Source organism: Lycium ferocissimum, chromosome 7 (genome assembly GCF_029784015.1).
Source record: "Lycium ferocissimum isolate CSIRO_LF1 chromosome 7, AGI_CSIRO_Lferr_CH_V1, whole genome shotgun sequence".
Lineage (NCBI taxonomy): Eukaryota > Viridiplantae > Streptophyta > Magnoliopsida > Solanales > Solanaceae > Lycium > Lycium ferocissimum.
Genome location: NC_081348.1, coordinates 22,256,411 through 22,281,354, shown reverse-complemented (window position 1 = coordinate 22,281,354; position 24,944 = coordinate 22,256,411). Strand labels below are relative to the sequence as shown.

The 24,944-nt window shown below is 36.3% G+C and overlaps 2 protein-coding genes across 5 annotated transcripts in view; one reads left to right on the top strand and one right to left on the bottom strand.

Moving 5' to 3' along the window:
* The window catches only part of LOC132063810 (mitochondrial adenine nucleotide transporter ADNT1-like), a 39,455-nt gene extending 24,005 nt beyond the window's left edge, over positions 1–15,450 (bottom strand). Inside the window, exon 1 of the mRNA XM_059456535.1 lies at positions 15,438–15,450. The gene's annotated coding sequence lies outside the window, so the exon portion shown is untranslated. The remainder of the gene's footprint in view (positions 1–15,437) is intronic.
* A 3,363-nt stretch (positions 15,451–18,813) lies between these two features.
* On the top strand, positions 18,814–23,247 carry LOC132063808 (jasmonoyl--L-amino acid synthetase JAR4-like). 4 transcript variants are annotated; one of them, XM_059456533.1, is made up of 5 exons: positions 18,814–18,926; positions 20,449–20,744; positions 20,939–21,040; positions 21,440–22,227; positions 22,614–23,247. In XM_059456533.1, the coding sequence occupies exons 2-5, from the start codon at positions 20,467–20,469 to the stop codon at positions 23,153–23,155; spliced, it is 1,710 nt and encodes a 569-aa protein (XP_059312516.1). In that variant the 5' UTR covers positions 18,814–18,926; positions 20,449–20,466; the 3' UTR covers positions 23,156–23,247. The 4 variants fall into 4 exon arrangements, with proteins under 4 accessions (XP_059312516.1, XP_059312515.1, XP_059312514.1 ...); XM_059456532.1 differs by lacking the exon at positions 18,814–18,926 and adding an exon at positions 19,243–19,452; XM_059456531.1 differs by lacking the exon at positions 18,814–18,926 and adding an exon at positions 19,772–20,116.
* Positions 23,248–24,944: the final 1,697 nt, after the last annotated feature.

Here is a 24,944-nt window from a genome sequence, read left to right as displayed (position 1 = left end):
TAGCCGCTTAATACGTCTATAGTTGTTGCAACTTTGAATGTCGCCCTTGTTCTTGTACATGGGAATCATTGTACTCCACCTCCATTCTTCGGGCATCTTCGCTGTCTTAAAAATGATATTAAACAACCCAGTCAGCCACTCCAAGCCTACCTTGCCTGCACTCTTCCAAAATTCTCCAGGAATCTCGTCAGGTCCGGTCGCTCTTCCCCTGTGCATCCTACGAACAGCTCCCTTAACCTCCTCAACCTTTATACTCCTACAATATCCAAAGTCGTGACGCCTATCAGAATACTCCACATTTTCCAACACAATGCCTCTGTCCCCTTCTTCGTTCAAGATTTTATGAAAGTATGACTGCCATCTCTGTCTAATGTGAGCTTCCTGTACCAACACTTTGCCACTCTCGGCAATGATGCACTTCACTTGATCTAGGTGGCGTGCCATTCTCTCTCTCGCCTAGGCAAGCCTAAACAACTTCTTATCCCCACCTCTGTCCTCTAGTTCTGCATAAAGGCGTTCAAAGCCTGCCATTTTTGCCGCCGAAACTGCTAACTTCGCCTCCTTTCTTTCTATCTTATACTTTTCCCTGTTCGTCCGCTTCTCTTCATCATCCTTGCTATCTACTAACTTCACATACGCATGCTTCTTTGCTTCTACCTTCCACTGGACTTCTCCATTCCACCACCAATCCCCTCGGTGCCTACCACGGCGGCCTCTTGAGACCCACAATACCTCTCTAGCTGCTTCCCTAATGCAATTGGCCGTCCTATCCCACATACTGCTCGCATCCCCCCTACTATCCCACGCTCTCATAGCCATCAACTTCTCCCCCATCTCTAGGGCACTAGATAAAGTCAAACTCCCCCACCTAATCCTCGGTCGGTCATCCACGACCCTCTTCTTCTTCTTCCTCTTTATCTCCAAATCCATCACCAATAACTTATGCTGGGTCGTAAGATTCTCACTCAGAATGATCTTGTAGTCCTTATAGAGGCCTTTATCATCTTTTCTAAGGAGCAAAAAGTCTATCTGCGTTGTAGCCACTGAGTTACGGAAGGTTACCAAGTGCTCCTCCTTCTTCGGAAAACTCGAGTTGGCTACCACCAATCCAAAAGCCTTTGCAAAATCCAGGGATGAGACTCCTCCACCGTTCCTCTCCCTGAAGCCAAATCCTCCATGCACATCATCATAACCCCTCGAAACAGACCCAATATGCCCATTGAAATCTCCTCCTATGAATAACTTCTCAGTAGGCGGTATACTTACCACCACTTCGTCCAAGTCCTCCCAAAGCGCATTTTTTCCTCCTCGTCCAAACCCGCTTGCGGCGCGTAAGCACTAATAATGTTCAAGGTGAACCCTCCAATGACCAACTTAATCACCATCATCCTGTCATTGATCCTCCTAACCTCTACCACCTGATCTATAATCTCACTATCTACTAAGATCCCTACCCTATTCCTATACCTTGACCTACCCGAGAACCAAAGCTTGTACCCGTCCACGTCCTTAGCTTTAGGTCCTACCCATTTAGTCTCTTGGACGCAAGCAATATTAATCCTCCTCTTCTTAAGAATCTTAACTAACTCTATGGACTTTCCCGATAAAGTCCCAATATTCCAAGTCCCAATAAAATTTTGATTCACATATACGTAAAGTATTGGCATCAAGTCATGTAGTTATCACATTAATCAGCACAACCAACAAGACCATTACTATATATGATAACGATGCAATTTAATAACGCTTAACATTACCACTTCCTTACAAACATAGATTATCCTTTTTTTTAAAATAAAATAAAATAAAATTGTCATTACCACTTCCTTTCAAGCATAACTTATCCTTTTTTTGCTAAATCGTGAATAACTTTTATTTATCCTATATAAAACCATAAGAGTAGAGGAATGGAACTCTAAACTTTGATAGAAAAGTATATTGAAGGAATTAAACTCGGAGATTTATGCGGAATAATACATACCTTCTTCTCTAAGATTGATGTGTGTTACTACCACCAATTGCCGAACGGTTTCTTACAAGATCACACTCTATTCTAAATGATGTTTTCTCTCTTCTTTTGTTGTGTCTAGAGAATGACTAAAACACTCCCTTTTATAGGTAAGAAAATGTGATCTTCTAGCTCCTTCATTCAAGAGATACATTCCCTCAATGTGACATAACTCTAATTCCATTAAGAGTTTCATCACTCTTGATCTTTTACTATATGGAGTTATGTGGTGGAGTCATAACGTAACTTCATGAATGAGAATAAGTTGTGTTCATCCCATATTGGGTGTACCGATTCTAACATATCCTACTCACACATAATGGGATAAATCACATAAACCCTTTTTCGAAAGTAAACATCTTTTTAGATTTTCATACATAGTGTATTGTCGTGACCGCTTGGACACTAATTTTAAGAACTCTTAAACTAGAAATTCTTTTTGGGATCAGTAGAAGAGTATACAACCCTTTTATCTCTTATGATATCATATCATGTTATACAAAGTGTCTCAGATGCCCTAGACATGTCTATATACATACGGCTTCTCTAACCTTCGTGTCGTTCTCATTCAAATATGCTTTGTGTTCACACTTATGATGCCATCTAAAACAGGCTTCATAATGGACCGGTCTAAGAGACAAGCATAATATGTATACATTTGTCATATCTTCCTTTCGCCTACATATCATTAAGATCAAAATTAGCTGTTTTCGTAGAATTACTCCTTTAGGTCATATTATCATAACCTTTGGATGCACACTAAAATGGAATACACTAACTCATCACCTCATGATATTGTCAAAGTTATAAAAGCACCAATGAAAGGATTTAATATCTTTCTGGGTCTCACACAGTAGTGAAGCAGAGTTCATTCACTTACCTCCCAATTTGCGGTTATAAAGCACATGCAGTATGAAATGCATGCTATAGTGTACCTCTGATTTCCAGAGCGTATGTTGACTTTCTTTGCTTACACTGTATAGATCTTGATCCAGGTAAACCATTTACCTTATCTGAGTTCTACCACTCTGCTAGCCTCTCATGGCCTCAAGAGGAGATCTCACATCTGGCTACAGGTATTATGGATAGTGGGAATCCATAATTCGATCCTTTCTGTTTGACATTTCTTCAGGATCTCATCCTAGTCATCCATTAGGGTGACATTAAATGATGTGTTCTTACTCATAGTATAACGTTTGTTAATTGCCTTAGCTATAAGAAACATGAATGTCTCATCTTAGCTCGCTCCCCATGAGCGCCCAAGGCAGTTGCTCGTGTGAGAAAGCCAACCTTATCATCCTGTACGACGTACTCTAATATTGTGTATATGTCAATTAATAAATATGATTAAAATATTCATGAAACAAATAAGTGTATTCTTCCAAAAAGAAATATCCAGCTATTGTATTCAAATAAGAAAATACAACATTCTACAATTTGTGCAACCCTAGAGATTTCACATGCTCAACAAATGCATCCCTAGTTATTGTCTTTGTCAAGGGATCAACCACCATTTTGTGAGTTGAAATATACTGTAGAGTGATTTCCTTATGTGCTATGATGTCTCAAACAAAATTATACTTTGTGTTTATGTGCTTAGTCTTATAATGATACTTAGGATCTTTTGTATAAGTTATGGCTGCTTGGCTATCACAAAAGAGTTTCACTGGATCTATTGGCTTGTCAACGATCCCTAAGTGCTCCATGAATCTCTTTAGCCACACAGCTTCTTGTACTGCTGTAAAACATGCGACAAACTCTACTTTCATAGTTGACAAAGCTATGAATATTTGTTTCTTGCTGCTCCATGAAATAGTACCATTATTAAGCAAGAATATATAACCAGAAGTGGACTTTCTTTCATCTAAGTCTCCGCCCTAGTCAACATCAAAGTAACCTACCAATTGTAAGTCACTCCCTTGGTAACATAATTTATAATCAGCAGTGCCTCTCAAGTATCTCAAGATTCTCTTAAAAACTTTCCAATATGTTTGTCCTGGATTGGACTGATAACGGCTTACAAGGCCAACAACATAACAAATGTTAGGACGTGTACATAACATTGCGTACATTAAACTCCCAATTGCACTTGACTATGGGACCCTCTTCATGGCTTTTTTTTCACTTGAGTTGTAGGACACATTTCAAGGCTCAAACTTTCACCTTTAGCTACAGAAGTGTCTATTGGTTTGCAGTCTTTCATCCTAAATCGCTCAAGAACCTTTTCTATATATGACTCTTGTGATAGAGCTATTAGATTCTTAGAGCGGTCTCTATGGATATTAACCCGAAGGATGGAATCTACTTCACCCATGACCTTCATTTCAAAATTGAGGGACAACCAACTCTTTATATTATTTACGAAATTAAGGCTATTTCCAGCTAATAATTTATCATCCACATAAAGAGATAACATTACAAAATCACTTTCAGACCGCTTCATAACATTACAAAATCACTTTCAAATAGCTTCATATACACACAAAAGGGTCTTCATCAATCATACTAAAGTCATAAGACGTAGTAGCTCGATGCTCAGGTACCACTGCCTAGATGATTGTTTAAGTCCATAAATGGACCTTTTGACTTTGCAAACTTTGCGCTCTTGACCATTTTGGATGAAACCTAATGGTTGTTCCACAAAAATTTCTTCATCTAGTTCTCTGTTGAGAAATGCTGTCTTTATATCCATTTGATGTAACTCCTATTTCATGCTTGCAACTATAGCTAGAATTAGTCTAATAGAGCTGAATCTCGCAACTGGAGAGAAGGTATTTTCATAATAAATACCCTCTTTTTGTGTGTACCCCTTTGCCACTAAACGGGCTTTATAGCGTTCAATAAAGCCATCTGCCTTTCTTTTGATTTTGAGAACTCATTTGCTCCCAATTGCCTTTCGGCTTGGCGGAATATAACCAAATTCCAAACATGGTTTGTCCTCATGGACTCCATTTCCTCTTCCATTACTTTCATCCACTTGTCCTTAGTAGGGACTGAAAGGGCCTCTTGAACTGAATTAGGCTCTTCATCATCTTGCGAAGTAATAATTAATGCTTCCCCTTCAATCTCAAAATGATGTCGGGGAATAGTTTCTTGTGTACATCTGGTTAATTGTGTCTCTTGGGGAATATCCTCTAGATGAATAATTCTCCCACTAGGATCAGCAGGAGAAGGTTCAATTTCTTGTTCCTCGTTTCTTTAGTCTTGAAAATTCTCTTGCTGATCCACAACTTCATAAAGTGACATAGCTCTATTAATATCACCCTTACAAGGAAATTCTGTACCTAGAAATGTGGCATCTCGTGACTTAATAGTTGTTATGCTTCCATCTTCATTTTCTCCTATGAAGATTAGCCCCTTGATTGCTTTGAATAGCTAATGAAGATGCATTTCTTGCCCCTTGGACCCAACTTTCCATGAAGAATCATGCACGTATGCTGTAGACCCCCAAGGTCACCATATATTTAAGTCAGGTTTTCTACCTGTCCGTAACTCATAGGGTGTGGAAGCAACAGATTTAGAGGATACACGGTTAAGCACAAAAGCTACAGACATCAATGCATCTCCCCAAAAGGAAATTAGTAAGTTAGCCTGTGCCATCATAGACCTAACCATTTCAAGCAATGTTATATTTCTTCGCTCGGCTACTCCATTTTGTTGAGGAGTGTATGTAATCATTAACTGTCTTACAATTTCTTTTTCATCATATAGATCCTTAAATTGATCAGATAAATACTCACATCCACGGTCAGTTCTTAATGCTTTTATTCTTAGGTTTAATTGATTCTCAACCAAATTCATAAGTTTTCTAAAGCATTCCAATGCTTCTGACTTATGGGTGATCAAATAAACATGACCGTAACGAGTATAATCATCTATGAATGTAATGAACTATGAGGCTTCATGCCTTTCCTTCACACTCATAAGACCACATATATTAGAATGAATGAGTTGCAATGGAAACTCAGCTCTGGTTCCCTTTCCAAATGGTTTTCTAGTTGTTTTCCCTGCTAGACAATGTTCACAAATTGGCATTTCAATTTTAGCTAAGGACCCTAACAATCCTTCTTTTGCCAATCATTTCATTCTTTCAATACCTATATGTGCAAGTCTAGCATGCCAAGTATTTACATCTAAAATATGGGCTGTTGTTAAAGCAAAACAACCAAGATTATTAGATATATAATTAAATCCACAAATTGTGTCCAACATAATAAAACCATCAGATAAATAACCAGAACCATAATAATTATTGCCATGAACAATGTCAACAGAGTTATTGTGAAAATTTAAATTGAAATCTAATTTAAGAAGAGAAACAATTGAAACTAAGTTCCGCCGGATGTCTGGAACATATAAGACATCATGTAGAAGTAGGATTCGACCGCCACGCAACCCTAGTTTGCATGTACCAATCCCTTTTACTTCAACTGAAGCACTATTTCCTACATAAATCCATCTGCTTAGCCGACAGTACTCAACAAATGATTCTCTGTCTCTGGCTATGTGGTCTGTGGCACCTGAGTATTATGCTACTCAAGGCAATCCCACAAAAAATGACCCATCTTATGGCAGGAATAGCACTCCTCTTTGGTCATATCAACCTTTTTATTACCACGCTTTCCTCTCTTCTTAAATTGAGGTTCACCCTTCTGATTTGGCTTACCAGATCCCTTCTTCTTCCAAGCTTTCTTGTTCGTGTTCTTTGCTTAGGATTAGAAGCCTCATCAGATTCAGCTAGAAAAGCTTGTTCAATTGTTTTAGAGGCGTCACGACGCTCATCTTCAAGAACAAGGTGGTATTCAATGTCTTCAAAAGACTTGATACTTTCATTGTGGGTCATATGAACTTTCATATATTCCCAACTAGAAAGAAGAGATCTAGTAACAGCTTGCAGTTGCTATTCATCAAAAAGATTATAACCAGCTGATTTTAGCTCTCTTATCATGTTTGACATATCTCTTAAGTGCAGCCTCATTAATGTGTTAGGGCGCAATGGTCAATCTTCTAAGTTTTGTGGCAGAAGTTCCACCAAACTTATCTTTCAGTGCTATCCACATTGCTTGAGCCGGTGGATATGATTCAAATTCGCATATCAGATCATCAGCTATACTGCTCAAAGAAAGTTATGCGAGCAATGCTAATATTTTTCTTCCAGGCTTAAAAAGTCTCTTTGTCTTTCTTATGCTGCCCTGTGTTTCCACTAGATGGCTTAACCATAGCATCCTGCTCTTCAAGGACGTATTGAATTTTACGGTGCCAAAAGTCATAATTGTCACCATTGAGTTTCTCATCCTTATTCAATTCAAAGAATGATTATATTTGAAGCCATTTCTAAAATTTCTAAGCACATAAAAAGACATAACACACGTATATATATATATATATATATATATATATATATATATATATTTGCTTCAAAAACTGCATCTTAATTAATTTTGGTGTACTATAGGCCCATGTTCAAAAGTCTACGTTTGTCTTACTTTCATCACATATAATCTTAAGCATACCAATATTTTTTAGATCAATTATGAGCAAATCGAATAATAACAATAGTTCTAAATGAACAAGTTGTCTGCCAATTTAGAACACCCGCTAGGAAATAAAACATGTCATTATTATCATCAAAGGGACATAAACTATAATCATGAACATTGCACTTTGTTATTTTAAAATTAAACATGTTCATGGACCAGTTACAAAAAAAACATTATCATGATTTTTTTCTTCTTTCAAAACAAAAAAATAAAGAGGTTTGAGTTCATGGCGTGCGCCAAATACATCAAAACAAAGCTCGTAAAAAAAACTTTCAAAATGATATGTATAACACCCAAAACTACTTCTGGATGCACACTATCACATGCCATAACGTTTTTCTGGAAATATGAAATTTTCCAAAATTTCTACCTATTTGAGCAGTCAACTTCTGAAGCTCATATCTCCTTCATCCAATAACGGAATTTTACGAATAATACATCGCTGGACAGCTTTTGAAGATATCTTTCCATTAATATAAAGTTAGTTCACTGTGGAATCTTATACAAGGAGATAACTTAGTAGAAATTCAGTGCGTTTATCATAGTTTTTAAAAAAATATTTGAAATGCTATTTTTTTTTATAGAAAAAAAAAACTGTCTTTTACTAAAATTTAATCATGCAATGGTGAAAGATAAACACATCTAACCATGATGCTTCTGATACCAATGAAGGAATTAAACTCGTAGATTTATGTCGAATAATATATATCTTCTTCTCTAGGATCAATGTGTGTTACCACCACCAATTGCCGAACAGTTTCTTACAAGATCACTTGTGGAGTCTTGTAGATTGTTCACAACAATCACACTCTATTCTAAAGGATGTTTTCTAGCTTCTTTTGTTGTGTCTAGAGAATGACTAAAACATTCTCTTTTATAGGCAAGAAAATGTGATCTTCTAACTCCTTCATTCAAGAGATACATTCCCTTAATGTGACATAACTCCAATTCCATTAAGAGTTTCATAACTCTTGTTCTTTTACTACATGGAGTTATGTGGTGGAGTCATAACGTAACTTCATGAATGAAGATAAGCTATGTTCATCCCATATTGGATGCACCGATTCTAACATATATAGTAACAGTGAGACGTCACGATCCCAAATAAAGTAAATCAATTATGATATTCTTGTGGGTGTGGCTTCCTTTCCTTATCTCAAAATGAACTATACATGTGGTTGGCGTAGGGGGTGACTATTCAATTTGACACTGAAATAATTAAGAGTGATTCTTGCTTTAGTTCTCCGTCCAATCCATAATTCCTTTTCCACCAAAAAGAAGGATACATATAATAATTGCAAATAAACCTAAAATCCTCCAGAAAATGACTAGGTTCTAGAAGTTTAAAGATATTTATGAATTATATCAAGTATATGAAGCATCTATAATGCAGCATGCATGGAGTAAAATTTAAGGTTTTAATTTGAATACTCCTATTTTGTATATGGTTTAAAACAATGTGTGGAGTAGCACCAACTTTATGAGTCCGCAACTTAAATGACTCAAAAAGTGGCAGGAGGTACCAAAATAACCCAACAAAAAAGGAAGTTACCAAACTAAGATTTGCGCACTAAATTAGTGCGCAATAGGTCTATATCAAAACGCCCAGCCCTTTACTCACTGGCCAAAAGTTTTGAAATTCACTTTTTTTTCGTACTTTGACCAAAGATTAGTCATGTCTAAAAAAGCCAGAATATCAATATTTTATATAGAACCTGATATCTTTTTCTGCAAACAGTAATGTAGGCTCAACACATAGAGTATACTTATACGTTTGGATCGTCATTTTAGGGGTTATAAAGTGCCCCGAAGTAAGTTTTGTTTGTTTGGAAACTTGTTATCTTTAGGTTTTCGCCGTTTACCGGGGCTTCCATTCAAAGCTTATAACACTTCTCCTTTTGACCTTCCAAAGACCGGGCAGGTGTCAGACTCTATAAATCGTGTTACCACTTAGTAGAGTCCTGTGTTTTTAATAAACAGTTGCTACCCCTGGTATGTGCTGCTTTCCTAATCAAAAGATAGGAGAGCACCCCTTCTCCCGAAGTTACGGGGTCATTTTGCCAAATTCCTTCGACATGGTTCTCTCAAGCGCCCTAGTATACTCTACTTGTTCACCGTGTCGGTTTGGGGTACGGCCGGCCCACCGGGAGGATCGCCCTTCCAATTCGAAGTTTTTTCCGGAAGTTTCAACCTTGTTGACTATGACAACGCCGCGACTATAAACGTACTCGTGACTATGGCAGGCGGTACGCTCGCTCTCTCGCGACCCCTACTCTAATCAAAAGACTAAAGGCCCCTACCGAAGATAGGTCGCCAAACTAAGACCGAGAGTTTCGCCTTTTGAAGTGCCAGTCGCGTAGGGCGACCGGGCCAGGCAAAGTCAGAAAGGCTTTGATGACTCAAGGCTTTGATGACTCAAGGTTTATAGAGTTTTGACTAATTTAGGACGTCGTACGAGTTATTATTAAACGACAATAAAAACTAAAATAACTAATTATCATTAAGAAAATAATATAAAAAAATAATAATATAATATTAACATAAAATGTACATTTTATTTACAAATACACAATCTCCATCCCCCTAGGTCACACATGTGGGAGCCTTTAGAATAACCTTAGGCCTAAGGATAACCCCACCACCCCCACCATCATCTCCACCCCCCTTCTTCCTCTTAATCTGTACATGCTTTATGGCATGATTATCCTGCGTTCTCTTCCTTGGGAGCTTGTTCAAAATATGCTTTCTATGGGAGACGACGGTGGCCGAAATGTGAGCTTTAGAAGATGACTCAATCTCTACAGGATACGGGTCCACAAGCGCAGAAAAATGAACATGAAATAACATATAACAATTTGGTTTAGATTTATGCTAAACTAAACATGGAATAATATATGAACGATTAATAAATACATTATTTTATTATAAAAAATAAAATATGTGTGTCGACGGCTCCCCGAGGCGGCCGGAGAGTGCTCCTGTAGGTCGCGAGTTGGCTCCTCAACGATTTCCCGAGCGGCCCCGAGCCGAGATTTAGATGGTGGGCCAGAGACGGGTCTACAGCAATGTGTAAGAATGAACCCGAAATAACATATAAATAATTTAGTTTAGATTTATGCTAAACTCAACATGAAATAACATATAAACAATTAATTTAATACATCATTTTATTGTAAACAATCAAACCTGTGTGTCGACGGGCTCCTGAGACGGCTGATGTGAGGGCTCTTGAGATGGCTCCGAGCGGTCTCCTGAGCAGGCCCCGGAGACGGAAACATGTCGAAGTCCTCGAATAAGTAATCGAAGTCCAGCTCCGTGCCACCCTGTAGATCACGAGCTGGTCGCTCACCCTATGGATAAAGAACTGGCGGCTGTGCAGGCGATGACCAGAACATGTGAGCTGAAAATAAATCTGGCGTATATACAAGTGTCGACGGATGCTCTGAAGACGACGGTCGGTAAAAAGTCGATGAGATTTCTGAAGTCGACGGAGGTTGCCGGGCTGGAGTTGGAATTAAAGCATGCTCCTCAGGCTCATCTACTAGACCACCACTCCCTCTGTGACTAGCCCCTCTACCCCTACCCTCTCGGCCACCAGCCCCTCTGGCATGACCACTACCATGACCGCCCGCTTCCTGATGCGGGACCTCTGAAACACGCTCGTCGAGACGTCTGAGCTCCTGTGCCTGTAGCATACCACCCTCAGCTAGCTGAACTATCCGCTCTGTGTATTTCGCTGTCATGGGACATCCATATGGTCTAATCACTCCCAGCGTATCCTCTGTACGGTCCGTAGCTGGTTTTGTTTGCAAATATTAATGATTGAATAAATTTGTAACGTAATACATAAAATGATTTATTAAGTTTAAGACTAATAAAATTTATCAACGCCTCATACTGTCCTGCGAGTGTTGTATATCCTCGGCCATCTGCATTAGGCCTTGCGGGGTTGCCAATCAAACTGCCAGTGATCCGCGTGTACCACTCATGTACCTCTGGACCCGAGTCGCATGTCGGACCACCGCTAGCGCCCCTACCCTTTGATCCCAACGGTGAACCTGGAGCTGCATAAAGGCCCGCCATGCATCAGTGACGGCCGCACGCTCGTCCCGCATATAATGGTCATGCTCCCAAGTAGCCTGCTCAGGTATATTCTGTACATGGCCGAACTGTCGTAAGACACGGTCGGTCGCGTGATCATCAACGATATCCATATGTATCAACGGACACCACGACCTCCACGTGGGCTCGCCAGCCCTACAAAACGCCTGCAGTTGATCCAAAATCTGATCAAACGACGTCCATATAAAAGCCTGCAAAAAGAATTGAATTAGTTAACAATAAAAGACTAAAATAGTAAAAATAAAATAAAAAATAACATACTAATGTTAAATCAAAAAAACTTACAGTCTTCGACATCATACGATCTAGCTGATCCCTGAACGGGAGAATACTGTGGTGCGTATCCACATCTCGGATTATGCCTCTTGTCCATATCTGCGCGTATGACACCGCCTCAACAATATAGTTGAGCGGAGGGTCAGCAGCTATGGGCTGAAAAGGTCTCATCCTAGTCCACACCTATATCTGAAAGGGTCATTAAAAAAAATATTTTATTAGTCGTCGTTTCAAAAAGCTATATTTAAAATAAAATTACACACACTTAAATATATTACCTAGAGGTGCGGGAAAAATGCAGCGACATCGGTCCTCGAGCCCATAGAAGATCGACAGAATCCTCGATACATGTAAGCCAGAACAACAGCGCCCCAACTGTAACATCCCAACTCGCCCAGATGCTCCAGAAACGGCAAATACCTCAAGCTCACATGGGAACTCGATGTGTTCGGAAATATGATGATAAGGTACAGACGAGCACGACGGTCAACATCCACCTTAGGTGTGTCCTCTGTAATCGGATGCTTCGTGTCTATGAGGTGCAAGTGAGTAACGAGGAAATGCATCGACACCCGACTCTGTCCCTATATATCACCCTCCTGAGGTGGGAAACCAAAGGAGCCTAGTCAACTTCTGTCGATGCGATGACATCTGCTGAGGCTCCTCAATATACAAAGCGCATCCATCTACCCGTAGTCCGTAAATGACCTCCATATCCTGAAGGATAATGGTGGTCTCACCAGTGCAGAGATGAAATATATGGGTCTCTGGTCGCCATTGCTCAATCATGGCCATCACAAAAGCCCTATTATGATGTACGCTACCAGTAGCGATGCAACGGTAGATACGAGCTGCTAAAATATCCCATGCTTGTTCCATCAACCTGGGACGGCCCAAGCGGCTAGCATTTACATCAGAATCTCATACTAGCTGGGACCTATGCTGCTGCTGTAGATAAAGTACCTCTGGCTTAAAGAGCCCCGGATGAAGGGAGCGGGGATCCATGGAGGTGTCGTATCTGTTTTATGCATTTTTAATTAATCATTAACATGAAATATTAATTATGTAATCTTTTATCAAAAAATTATACTAAGGATGTTCAAACCTAAACTAAGGATGTTCAGACCTAAACTTAGGATGTTCAATTATACTAACTAATATTCAATTATACTAACTAACTAAGACTTTAACAGGAAATTATATTAACTATCTAAATTTGCGAATTAATAATTATTAATTAATTATTATACTAACTACAATTAACTAAATAATTTTATATTAATGCTATTTTAAATGATAAACTAAGGATGTTCAAACCTAACCTAAGGATTAAATACAATTAACTAACAAATATAATTTTAAGGATTTTAAGGTTTAACTAAGAATGTTCAAACCTAAACTAAGGATGTTCAGACCTAAACTAAGGATGTTCAATTATACTAACTAACTAAGACTTCAACGAGAAATTATATTAACTATCTAAATTTGCGAATTAGTAATTGTTAATTAATTATTATACTAACTACAATTAACTAACTAATATTATATTAATGCTATTTTAAATCTTAAACTAAGGATGTTCAAACCTAACCTAAGGATTAAATACAATTAACTAACAAATATAATCTTAAGGATATTAAGGTTTAACTAAGGATGTTCAAACCTAAACTAAGGATGTTCAATCCTAAATTAACAAATATTTCACACATAGAAATATAAAGATTAACAATTCATTATCATACAATTAACATTAATAATTCATTATCATACAATTAACAATTAGCTAGCAAACATTTAACAAATAATTAAATAGTTAAAAAATAATTAACAAATAAACAATTAACTAATCAAACTATTAACAAATATTTAATAAATAATTAACAAATAAAAAATTAGCTAATCCGCTAATTAAGAAATACTAAATAAATAATCAATAAATAAATAATTAGCTAACAAACAATTAAAAATTAATTAATAAAAATTAACAAATAAACAATTACCTAAAAAACAATTAACAATTAATTAAAAAAAATAAAAAATAAAACCAAAAAAGGGGCAGTGGACTGCCCCATTTGCGCAACAAAAAAAAAGGGCGTAGTATTTTTTTTTTTTTCGAAATCCGCAGCTATTACACAACAATCATGCTTAGGATAATAATATATTTAACAATGTGATAGAAAATTCGTAGTGAAATACCTAGATTGAAGGTGGTTTTTAATTTTTGAAATCGAGTTCTACGCCACTTTATTTCGAAATCAAAGCTTTGAAACATGTTCCTTGCCTTGAATATACCAAAATATTGACTTTCGGGTTAAAAAAACACGAAAACAACGCTTTTGGAAGGTGGGGACCACTGTTTTTGCTCGTTAACGGCGGTTTTTATTTTTACAAAAAGGAGGGGCGCCAGTAGGGGTAAGGAAGATGGTGGGCACTTTTGGTAAACACCTATTGCGCACTAAATTAGTGCGCAATAGGACTTAACTGTAAATGCGCACAGACTTAACTGTAAATTTACAGTTTGGTACGCAAAAGGTATTTCGGTAACTTTTTTTTATAGGGTTATTTTGGTACCTTTTGTCACTTTTTGGGTCATTTAAGTTGCGGACTCCCAACTTTATAGCACAGACCATCATCTTAAAAACCTATTCTGGATTAAATTTTCGGAAAAGGGTCAAATATACCCCTTTACTATAAGAAAAGGATTAAATATACCCCTCGTTATATTTTGGGTTAAAATATACCCTTTCCGTTATATTTTGGATTCAAATATACCCCTCTGTTATACTTTGGGTCCAAATATACCCCTCCTCTGTTAAAATTGTCCATGGTAGACATGAGATATGACGTGGCACTGACAACTCGGTGAGGTGGACACCAAGGGGTATGCCACCTCACCACCCCAACCCATCTACCCCTCTCTTCCCCTTCTTCTTCGACCACTACCATCTCCTCCCCTCTACAACCTTTGCCACCATTAGCACCACCATCTCCTCCCCTCCATGACCTTTGCCACATGGCATGCCAACACTGTTGACGGTTTACAGGTAATCCTTTGATTTTTCTAACAGATTTCCTGCATCATTTGGCACTTGGTTTGTGCTAAATGAGATTCTGACTTTTGGTTCAGTGAGGTCATCATACTTGATAGCTTGATGCACCTTCTCCACTGTATTTGGTTAGAGAGAAATAATCTCACTTTATTACAGGGACGTGAAAAGGATGTTGCAATTTTTCCATGTGTTCGAGCAACCAAAAATAAATGGGTTGTGGAGGGGAGGAGATGATAGTGGTGGAAGAAGAAGGGGAAGAGAGGGGTAAATGGGTTGGCGTGGTGAGGTGGCATGCCATGTGGTATCCACCTCACCGAGTTGTCAGTGTCACGTCATATCTCATGTCCACCATGAACAATTTTAACAGAGGAGGGGTGTATTTGAACCCAAAGTATAACATAGGGGTATATTTGAACTCATAGTATAACGGAAAGGATATACTTGGACCCAAAATATAACGAGGGATATATTTAACTCTTTTCTGATAGTACAGAGGTATATTTAACCCTTTTCCGTTAAAGAGGAAAGGAAGAAAGAAGAGAAAGAGAACCTTTTTTTTTTTTTTTTTTAACTTTTGTAGTAGAAGGTAGAGTCTACAAGGTGCACAGTGACCTTTATCCATATTCACACTAGACAGTGGTATAGTACCTTCCTCTTTTTATAGGATATACTTTTCAGGTAGAGGAATTAATTAATTATTGAATGATCTCATTTTCAACTGATGTATAAACTTCCACATGGAAATTATAAACCAATTACCAAGACTAGGTACTTTCAAGTCTTAAAAGGATATCGTGTCTCATTTGTCACTTCAAAATAGTCTTAACACTCAAACGAGTCATAATCGTAAATGGGATAAACTTTTTAAAGTTGATCAGATCTAGACATCTATATTTATTAGCTATAAGACACAAAGAGGCCCCCCAAAGTATATTTTAGGCTACAAAAAGTGCCTGGATACACGTTAGTTTCATTCTTTGATTTCATATAAAGATGGTCACTCAAATTTTATTTTATTTTATCAAAATTACTAAAGAAATTTTGTAACATAACCCCACTACGATTATTAAATATCACCGAAAGTCATTAAACTTTTTTTAGAAAAATTATTATACTTTGCCTGAGAATTGTAACAAGTCATTAAACAATTATTTTTTTGGTAACTAAAGAGTAATTCAATTTTGTCTAAGTATTATATAAATTGTCTCTTTTATTTCTCATCGTGACTTTATGAATATTTAGGCATAGTTTGCTGACCTTTTTGTTACAAAATATAGTTGAGTGATTGATTAAAAAAGATAATTTAGTAACTTTAAGTGTAATATAATAAAAGTTGAGTGATCCTCAACCCCGTTACTGCATAAGCATTAATCACCTTCTCATTGCCAAAGGAAATTGTCACAGAAAACACGAGGATAAAGTGTTTTTCTAAACCTCCTCTCCCACTAATGACCTATTAATAAGATCGGCTTATGATCAAGACATGATATTAAGTCAAAGAATCTGCAACAAATTTTGTTCATGTTATATGTACCATTTTAATTCTTAAGCCGTTGTATCTGAAGTTGCATGCCCTAGCATTTATAACTATATAGTTCTCGCTGGCTATGCAACTAGTAGATGTTCCAGCAACTTTATTTTCTCATTTTAATAGAGTAGAACCCCCAAGAAAAACTTCGATATTTTTTAGGGGGAGCAACGAGTGTTGTCATTGACCTGTTCACTATTGGGAATTAAGAAAAACTAGGGCTATATGGCACATAAAATAACAAGACAGAGCAAAACTATTGATGTACCGTACGTGCCCCTTTTTTCCAAATACACAAAATTGTTGCAAAAATAAAATAAAATTGGAAGGTACAAGAATTCGAATGAGGTGGATTCAGGATTTTAGACTAATGAATCCAAAGTACGACATCATAGATTTACTATATTCTTTTGTGACAATGTGCAGACTAAGTACAAAATTTCAGCTACAGATATAAATTTGAGCTCAAGACAACTACTCCCCCGCCCACAGTCATGCCTAGCGGTAGATGGTAAGTCTAATTTTTTGTACTCCATTATAATGATAGACGTGTATTTAAGAACAAGAAGCATAAAAACAAGATTGCAAATGTGCAACTACATAGTATGAGAATAGTAAATGTAAATATAGCATAGATCCGGATTATAAGGTTAGTATGATCGAATGTAATTTATATATTTTCGATCTGGAATGACGACCTTATATGAAATAAACCTTCATAAACAAAGAAAACACATGTGGACAGTCTAAATGGCTATAGGCTATAGCAAGGACTGATATATCTCATGGGTCATCATATTAAAAAAAGGATAAGATTTAAATATTCTATCTAAATTTGCAGCACGTTCCACTTATTATCAAGTCAACACAGTGAAGACCAAAAAAAGGTTCCCTTCCAGTAATTTTTTTCTTTTAATTTTTTTTTTTTTATAGTTATAAGAAAAGTAAGAAAAACTTAGTCAAAGAGGTCATTGAATAAGAAGATGATGCAACGTTCGAAATGTTGTGTAACTGGAAATTGAATTGTCCTTGAGTTTTTTATTAAAAAGCTATTGAAAAAGGTGGAAAAGGAGTTCCCGAAAAATTTAAGTCCACCAATATACAAAATTTTCATTTTAAATATATACCCGTTGTGATAACAGTTCCACATTATATAGTGGGAGATCCGTCCATCGACATGATCACTAACTCGTGTATTGCATAATGGAAATTTTTGAAGAAACTACTTTTCATACACCAATCAGCACTTCGATAATTTAAAATATTTTTAGAGAACATTTTTCAGAAAAATATTTTTCCTCATATCAATCACACGTAATGTGCAGGCCATGCCTTCGTAATTTCGTTAGGCCCCGCTTTCTCTAAAGTCCCAATAGATGAATATAGTCCCGGCCTTCATACGAGCCAATTCACCACTAGTATTTTTTACAGTAACTTATTTATGTATTTGGTAAGCATAAAAATAGTTCTAAATCAAAATAGTCAAAAGTCATAAATTGGTTACCCTAATATATGATTTTACAATTTATAAGTACTTTTGATTTGACCAAACTTTTTAGTATCCCTAATTTTTTATCTTCGAATACTCTTCCTAAAATATTAATTTTTATTATCTCTCTATTCTATGCTCATTATTCGTCATTATTTATGTTCAATACTTTCAAATTGTATATTTTTAAATAGCTTTAAGGACATTTCAGTGATTCTAACGGAAAATTGCTTATCAACATCTTTTTACCAAACACACTAACAACTTATTATAAGTTAAAACAATTCTATGCAAACACCTAACTACATTTTTTATTAAATCAGTTTCAACACCTAAAGTGCTTTTCAACTGTTGATGCTTATCAGTTACTTTTAATCAGATTATCCAAATTAACCGGGCTCTTTTTTTTTTTTTTTTTTTTCTCCTGTAGTTCAATTCATTAATCAACAGGAGCTGAAAATATTGGATTGATGTACAACGTTCTATGTTCTAGTCTCACTAAAGTTCAAACTCGAATTAATATAATGCGATAAGAATTGTGTCCTATTTATAATCTGTACTATTGAAAATGACGTTGGCTCAAAGACTGATGTATACTAGGATATATCTATGGAAAGTGCACACGGACGTCGACAAGACCATATATACAATTGAGAAAACGTTTTAAATATTTATATTTACAATATATTCGTGCTTGTTATCATGAAAAAAATAAACCTTAGAAGGATGGTTTCTTGCGAATTTAGCAAGTGTTTTTATTCACTTCCATCCTTTTGTATTATTCCATTTCACAATACATTACCCCTTCTGTTTGGAGGTGAGTTTAAACATATTAAGTCAAGTGGTGCAGAATTTCACTAAATTCATCATTCTCCAATTATTCTCTTGTGATAATTGATGCGAACAATAGTAGGTAACGAATTTTTCTCTTTTAACTGGACGCTCAACTCCAGAAGAATTAGTAGTAGTATATTCACTTATCCTATAGTATGTTACTTGAACGTTTAATTTACTGACTGATGGTGTAACTATTACATTACCTACTACAAATGTCACTCTTTTTTTTCCGTCTTTACAAATATCACTCTTTACTAATTATTTATCCGTCTATATTTGATAGTTTGGACCACATGATTCAAGTGAAAGATCCAAAAACAGGGTTATAGATCTTCCTTAGTCCCACCAATTCTCATGGGTTAGCACATATCCTCCACTTTCTCATGGGTATTATCGGCACGACATGTTCTCTTCGTCACGCCATCTATATATAAATTCCCTACTAGTGCAAAGAATTTTATACAATGTCTTTGTCTCTCTCATTCTATGCACCATTTCTAGAAAGAGAAATAAGAGAGGGAAACAAAATTACTTGTATGTTTATATATTGAAAAAAAATAAAAAATAGATAGCTCTACTACTAGCAGTGTGCACCAAAGTAGGTGAGTTTCAAAATCACTGTTTGTTTATCAGAGTCTTGTCATATAGTGATTGATGCTACCTTAACCAATAAACCGTTTCCCCGCTGATTTTGAGCAGTCTTTTTTTTATTTTTACATGTACTGTGTTCTGAAATACATATATGATTAATTTTCCTTTTTTGTCTGCAAATGTAAGTCCTTTTTTACCCTTTCTGGTCTTAATTTGAGCTGTTGGCCGGAGAGCTTGCTCGTTCTTTTTTTTTTTTTTTTTTTATATATATATATTTGTCGTCATGATTATTCTTTGGCTTTTTTCCGTATTCTGAACCCCCTTTTTTCTCCTTTCTCTGTGTTTTCTATCTTTAGAAATTCTTTTTCTGGACCTTTCTTTGATGACCTTTTGGAGTTGGTGTGATTCTCGTGGTGCATCTTTCTTTTTTTATTTCGACAAGAAAATCTTATATGTATATCTTATGTAGTGTGACTGATCAGACATGTATTGAGTACTGGAGTGAAGGGTATTATTTGATGTACCCAAAAAAGTTTATCATTCATTTACTTCAATTTGAATCAATCAGAAAGGATACATAAAATTCTTCTTCATTTTTTTATATGTGTTAGTAGATATTTAGCTATTTCAAGATTCCAAGGGGACTTTGATCAGAGCATCAAATCTATGTGTAGTGTGTGTTTCTTTTCTTCTTACTTTTTTTTTTTTTTTTTTTTTTTTTTTTTTTTTTTTACTAAGTTTTAAGCGCTGACCTAGTGGACCAGCGTCAAAAAGGTGCACCTTTCCGTCCATGGTATTGGTATCTAAAGAGAGCTGATTCAAAGAATTGCTTTTCATATTGACCATATCCTCTTAAACTTTGAACTTATTTTTGTCCTAGCAAATATCCATATCATTTTTCTCTTACATCCTTTATTTTACAGTAAGTCACTAATCTTCTTGATTAGTCTTGAACATGTACTAATTGATTTAAAGGAGCTTAATTTATGTTGTGCTTATGATTTCAGATTGTGGAGAAGATAGAGATGAGATTTGATCCAGAAGAAGTGATTGAGGAATTTGAAGCGTTGACCAAAGAAGCTGGTAAAGTTCAAGAAGAGACACTTAAAAAAATTCTAGAAGAGAATGGAGGCACAGGGTATCTACAGCAATGGGGTCTAAATGGAAGAACTGATTCTGAGAGTTTCAAAGCTTGTGTTCCTCTTGTTACTCACAAAGATTTAGAGCCTTATATTCAAAGAATTGCTGATGGGGATCTTTCCCCTGTCCTCACTGGAAAACCCATTACAACCATCTCATTAAGGTACTCCTTTTTCCTTTTTTTTATTTTTTTTATATGTACCAATTAAGTGCGTGTTATGTTATTCACAAACTAGTTGGTGTCGACTATATGAATCCACTCTATTAAAAAGAGGATTCTTGGTATACTTGCATAAAGATTTTCTTGGATAGTTGATAATTTTGAGAAAGTTAATTAACTTTTTTATTTGGTTGCAGTTCTGGTACTACTCAGGGAAGGCCAAAGTTTGTACCTTTCAATGATGAATTGATGGAATCCACTATGCAGATATTCAAAACGTCTTTTGCATTTAGGAACAGGTAATGCGATGCCATTTTGTCATATGTGCTGTCTTTTTCCATGTTTGCTCCTTTGGTACTATCTGAAAAGTAGTTGTTTTTTTTTTTTTTTCCTGTAAGTCAGAATACTTCAACATCTTCTTGAAAATGAAATTCATTTTGGTTTATCTATTCAGCTTATCTGGAGTCCTCAAATTCACACCCTTCCTTTATTGGCTGGTTCATATTACTTTATTCTCTTAGTACTAGTAATAAATTGTGTTTTGTCCTGATAAGGGTAAGAGTTCACAAGGTGATAAATGCGGGGACAGAAATAGGACTCAATGTTCCTTAAAATATTAATTTGTAATTGTTGATTTGTGGTATATTTTTTTACTGTTATGACAATTTTTTATTTTCCAATTATTTTCATTTTTGCAGAGAATTCCCAATTGAGAATGGGAAGGCTTTGCAGTTCATTTACAGCAGCAAGCAGTTCAAGACAAAGGGAGGTTTGGCAGCTGGAACTGCAACTACAAACGTGTATAGTAACGCGCATTTCAAGAAGACAATGAAGGCAATGCAAACGCCATGTTGTAGCCCTGATGAAGTTATATTTGGTCCTGATTTCCACCAATCTTTGTACTGCCATCTGTTGTGTGGGCTCATTTTTCGTGACGATGTGCAAGTTATCTCCTCAACATTTGCCCACAGCATTGTCCATGCTTTTAGAACTTTCGAACAAGTGTGGGAAGAACTTGTTTCCGACATAAGAGAAGGAGTCCTCTCTAGTCGAGTCACGGTCCCTTCCATGAGATCAGCAATGTTGAAATTGCTAAAGCATGATCCAGAAAAGGCTGACACCATTTATAATAAATTTTTGGGATTAAGCAATTGGTACGGGTTGATTCCCGTACTATTCCCAAATGCAAGGTACATATACGGTATTATGACAGGGTCCATGGAACCTTACCTCAAGAAATTGAGGCATTATGCAGGGGAATTGCCACTACTGAGCGCAGATTATGGTTCTTCTGAAGGATGGATTGGAGCAAATGTCAATCCTAAGTTGCCTCCTGAGCTAGTTACTTATGCAGTACTTCCTAATATTGGTTATTTTGAATTTATTCCTCTGAGGGGAAATTTAGATGGGCTTGAGCCTACACCAGTGGGTCTTGCTGAAGTTAAACGAGGGGAAGAGTATGAAATTGTTGTCACCAACTTTGCAGGTACAATTTTCTTGACCAAAATTATTGTTGTGTCAGTGACTTCTATGAATTTGTGTTGCAAATATAACTGTCATCAATATACCATGCATTATTGGGTCATGTACTATATTAACATTAAGGCATTGATTCAATATTGTCCATAGCCTGACACTTCTTATTGACTCTATTTTTATTGCCCACCAAGTATGGCTCATTTGTATATGGTACTTTCATTAACTCTATTTATCATCTATTTTCTTTCTCAGTTATGGTAGGAAGAGTTTATTCCATATTGGATGACAAGTCCAATAGTCTTGGAGTACTTTAATCTTTTACATTGCTTTAGATTCTTGATTTTTTCAAGTGTTGGGACAAAATTTGAATTAGTTTGTACATGTAATATGCAGGGTTGTATCGTTACAGACTCGGTGATGTTGTGAAAATAAAAGGATTCCACAATGCCACACCAGAACTCCAATTCATTTGCCGTAGAAATCTGTTACTAAGCATTAACATTGACAAGAACACTGAAAAAGATTTACAGCTAGCTGTGGAAGCAGCAGCCAGACATTTAGTGCGCGAAATGCTGGAAGTAGTAGATTTCACGAGCCACGTGAATTTTGAAACTGATCCGGGACACTACGTGGTTTTCTGGGAGCTCAGTGGTGAAGCAAGCGATGAAACTTTGCAAGAATGTTGTAATTGTTTGGACAAATCGTTCGTCGATGCAGGCTACGTGGGGTCCCGAAAGGCCAAGGTAATTGGACCACTTGAGCTTAGAGTTGTGAAGAGGGGAACTTTTCATAAGATATTAGATCATTTTGTAGGATTAGGGGGTGCTGTTAGCCAGTTCAAGACCCCAAGATGTGTTGGTCAGAACAACAGCAGACTGCTACAAATACTATGTTATGATGTTGTCAAGAGCTATTTTAGTACTGCCTACTGTTGATGTTGAACTTGAATACTTGTACAAAATTGAAGAGTACTTGTATGGAAAACAGGAAAAGTTAATGAAGCTTAGTGGTTGATCTCAATGAAGCTGATGCATCTGTCACTTTAATTTGCATCTTCTATAACTGTTTAATTGTCCCTATTTTCTGATTATTTTAAAATAATAAGTATAATTTTATGTATACACAGTTACTCGGACTGACAAAAGAAGTTAGTTATTGGAAAAGTGATGAAAGCTATCTTCTTGAATCGAACTTATACATAGTATAATTTACTACTCCCTCCGGATTAAAAAAAATCCACTTAACCATTTGCATACCCCTTAAGAAACTAGTCACTCAAAAGAAAAAAATATGTAAATTGATTAAACTACCCCTAATTAAATAGGCATTGGGATTTGATGACATAACCCTTAATAGAGGCAAAACTAAAAAGATAAGGTTAATTGTTTATTAATTTAATAAGTGGACACTTTTTTTTACCCATAAAAAAAGGGCTAAGTGGACATTTTCTTTGATCCGGAGGGAGTCGAATTTAAGAAAATGTATAGTATTTATGTGAAGTTTGTAATTGTTGTAGAAAAGTTCTCATAATGTTATTTTCGTCTACAGCTTCTAAAACTTAAACGGAAAATGTTTACAAAAATGTCAGCAGCAGTGTATAGGTAATGTATAAAATATTAAATATACATGTACTATACATACTTACACAATATATACAGACATTTACACAATATATACATAGATACATATAATATACATACCTATACACAATATATATAATTTAAGTGGTCGTTTGGTAGGTAGCCAAAATTATCCGGAGATTATAATCCCGAGACTAATTTATCTCATATCTTGGGACTATTTTATCCCATTTAGGAGATGGGATAAAATAATCCCGGGATAAGTGCGATAGGAAGGGATATCCCAGCTTATACCATGGGATGCATTTTATATTTTGTTTGGTATAAGGTATAAATTTACCACAGGATAAATTTATACCTTCTACCAAATATGGTACAAAAAATTAGTGGTGGGATATCCCAGCCTATACCATGCACCAAACGACCCCTAAAGGGTATAGATAGTGTATACTTCGATCAAGTTTGGTGAATTAGATGGCCGAAAATTTAGGTAAGTTTCCCACACTTGGTCGTTTGGTGCATGGCCAAAATTATCCCGAGATTATAATCCCGGGACTAATTTATCCCACATCTTGGGACTATTTTACACTATTTAGGAGATGGTATAAAATAATCTCAGGATAAGTGGTATAAGAAGGTATATCCCAGCTTATACCATGGGATGCATTTTATACTTTGTTTGGTACAAGATATAAATTTATCTCAGGATAAATTTATACCTTTTACCAAATATGATATAAAAAATTAGTGCTGGGATATCCCAGCTTATACCATGCACCAAACATCCCCTTAATGTCGGCGTGGGATAGTATTGGGCCCATGTTTGTAAAATACTGATGGCCCACTTTTCTAGTCCTTATGTAATCCCAATGGGTCGCACTGGCAGATATTGATTATTATGTGGGCCATGATCAGAAGATGTCCATGTTGGTTCGGCAGAACGTATGGTAGTTAATTAAAGCAGGCGAGTGGATATTATTATATTAATGCTGTGCTGATTTGCTTTAAGCTGTTTGAAAATTGTAGTGGAGATGTCTAGTGTCTACCCACTTGGGGAAAATTGCCGACACACATATTTGCCAATATAAGGGGTCGTTTAGTACTTTAGTTGGTGGGAAAAAATAACAATCCCAAGATAAAAAGA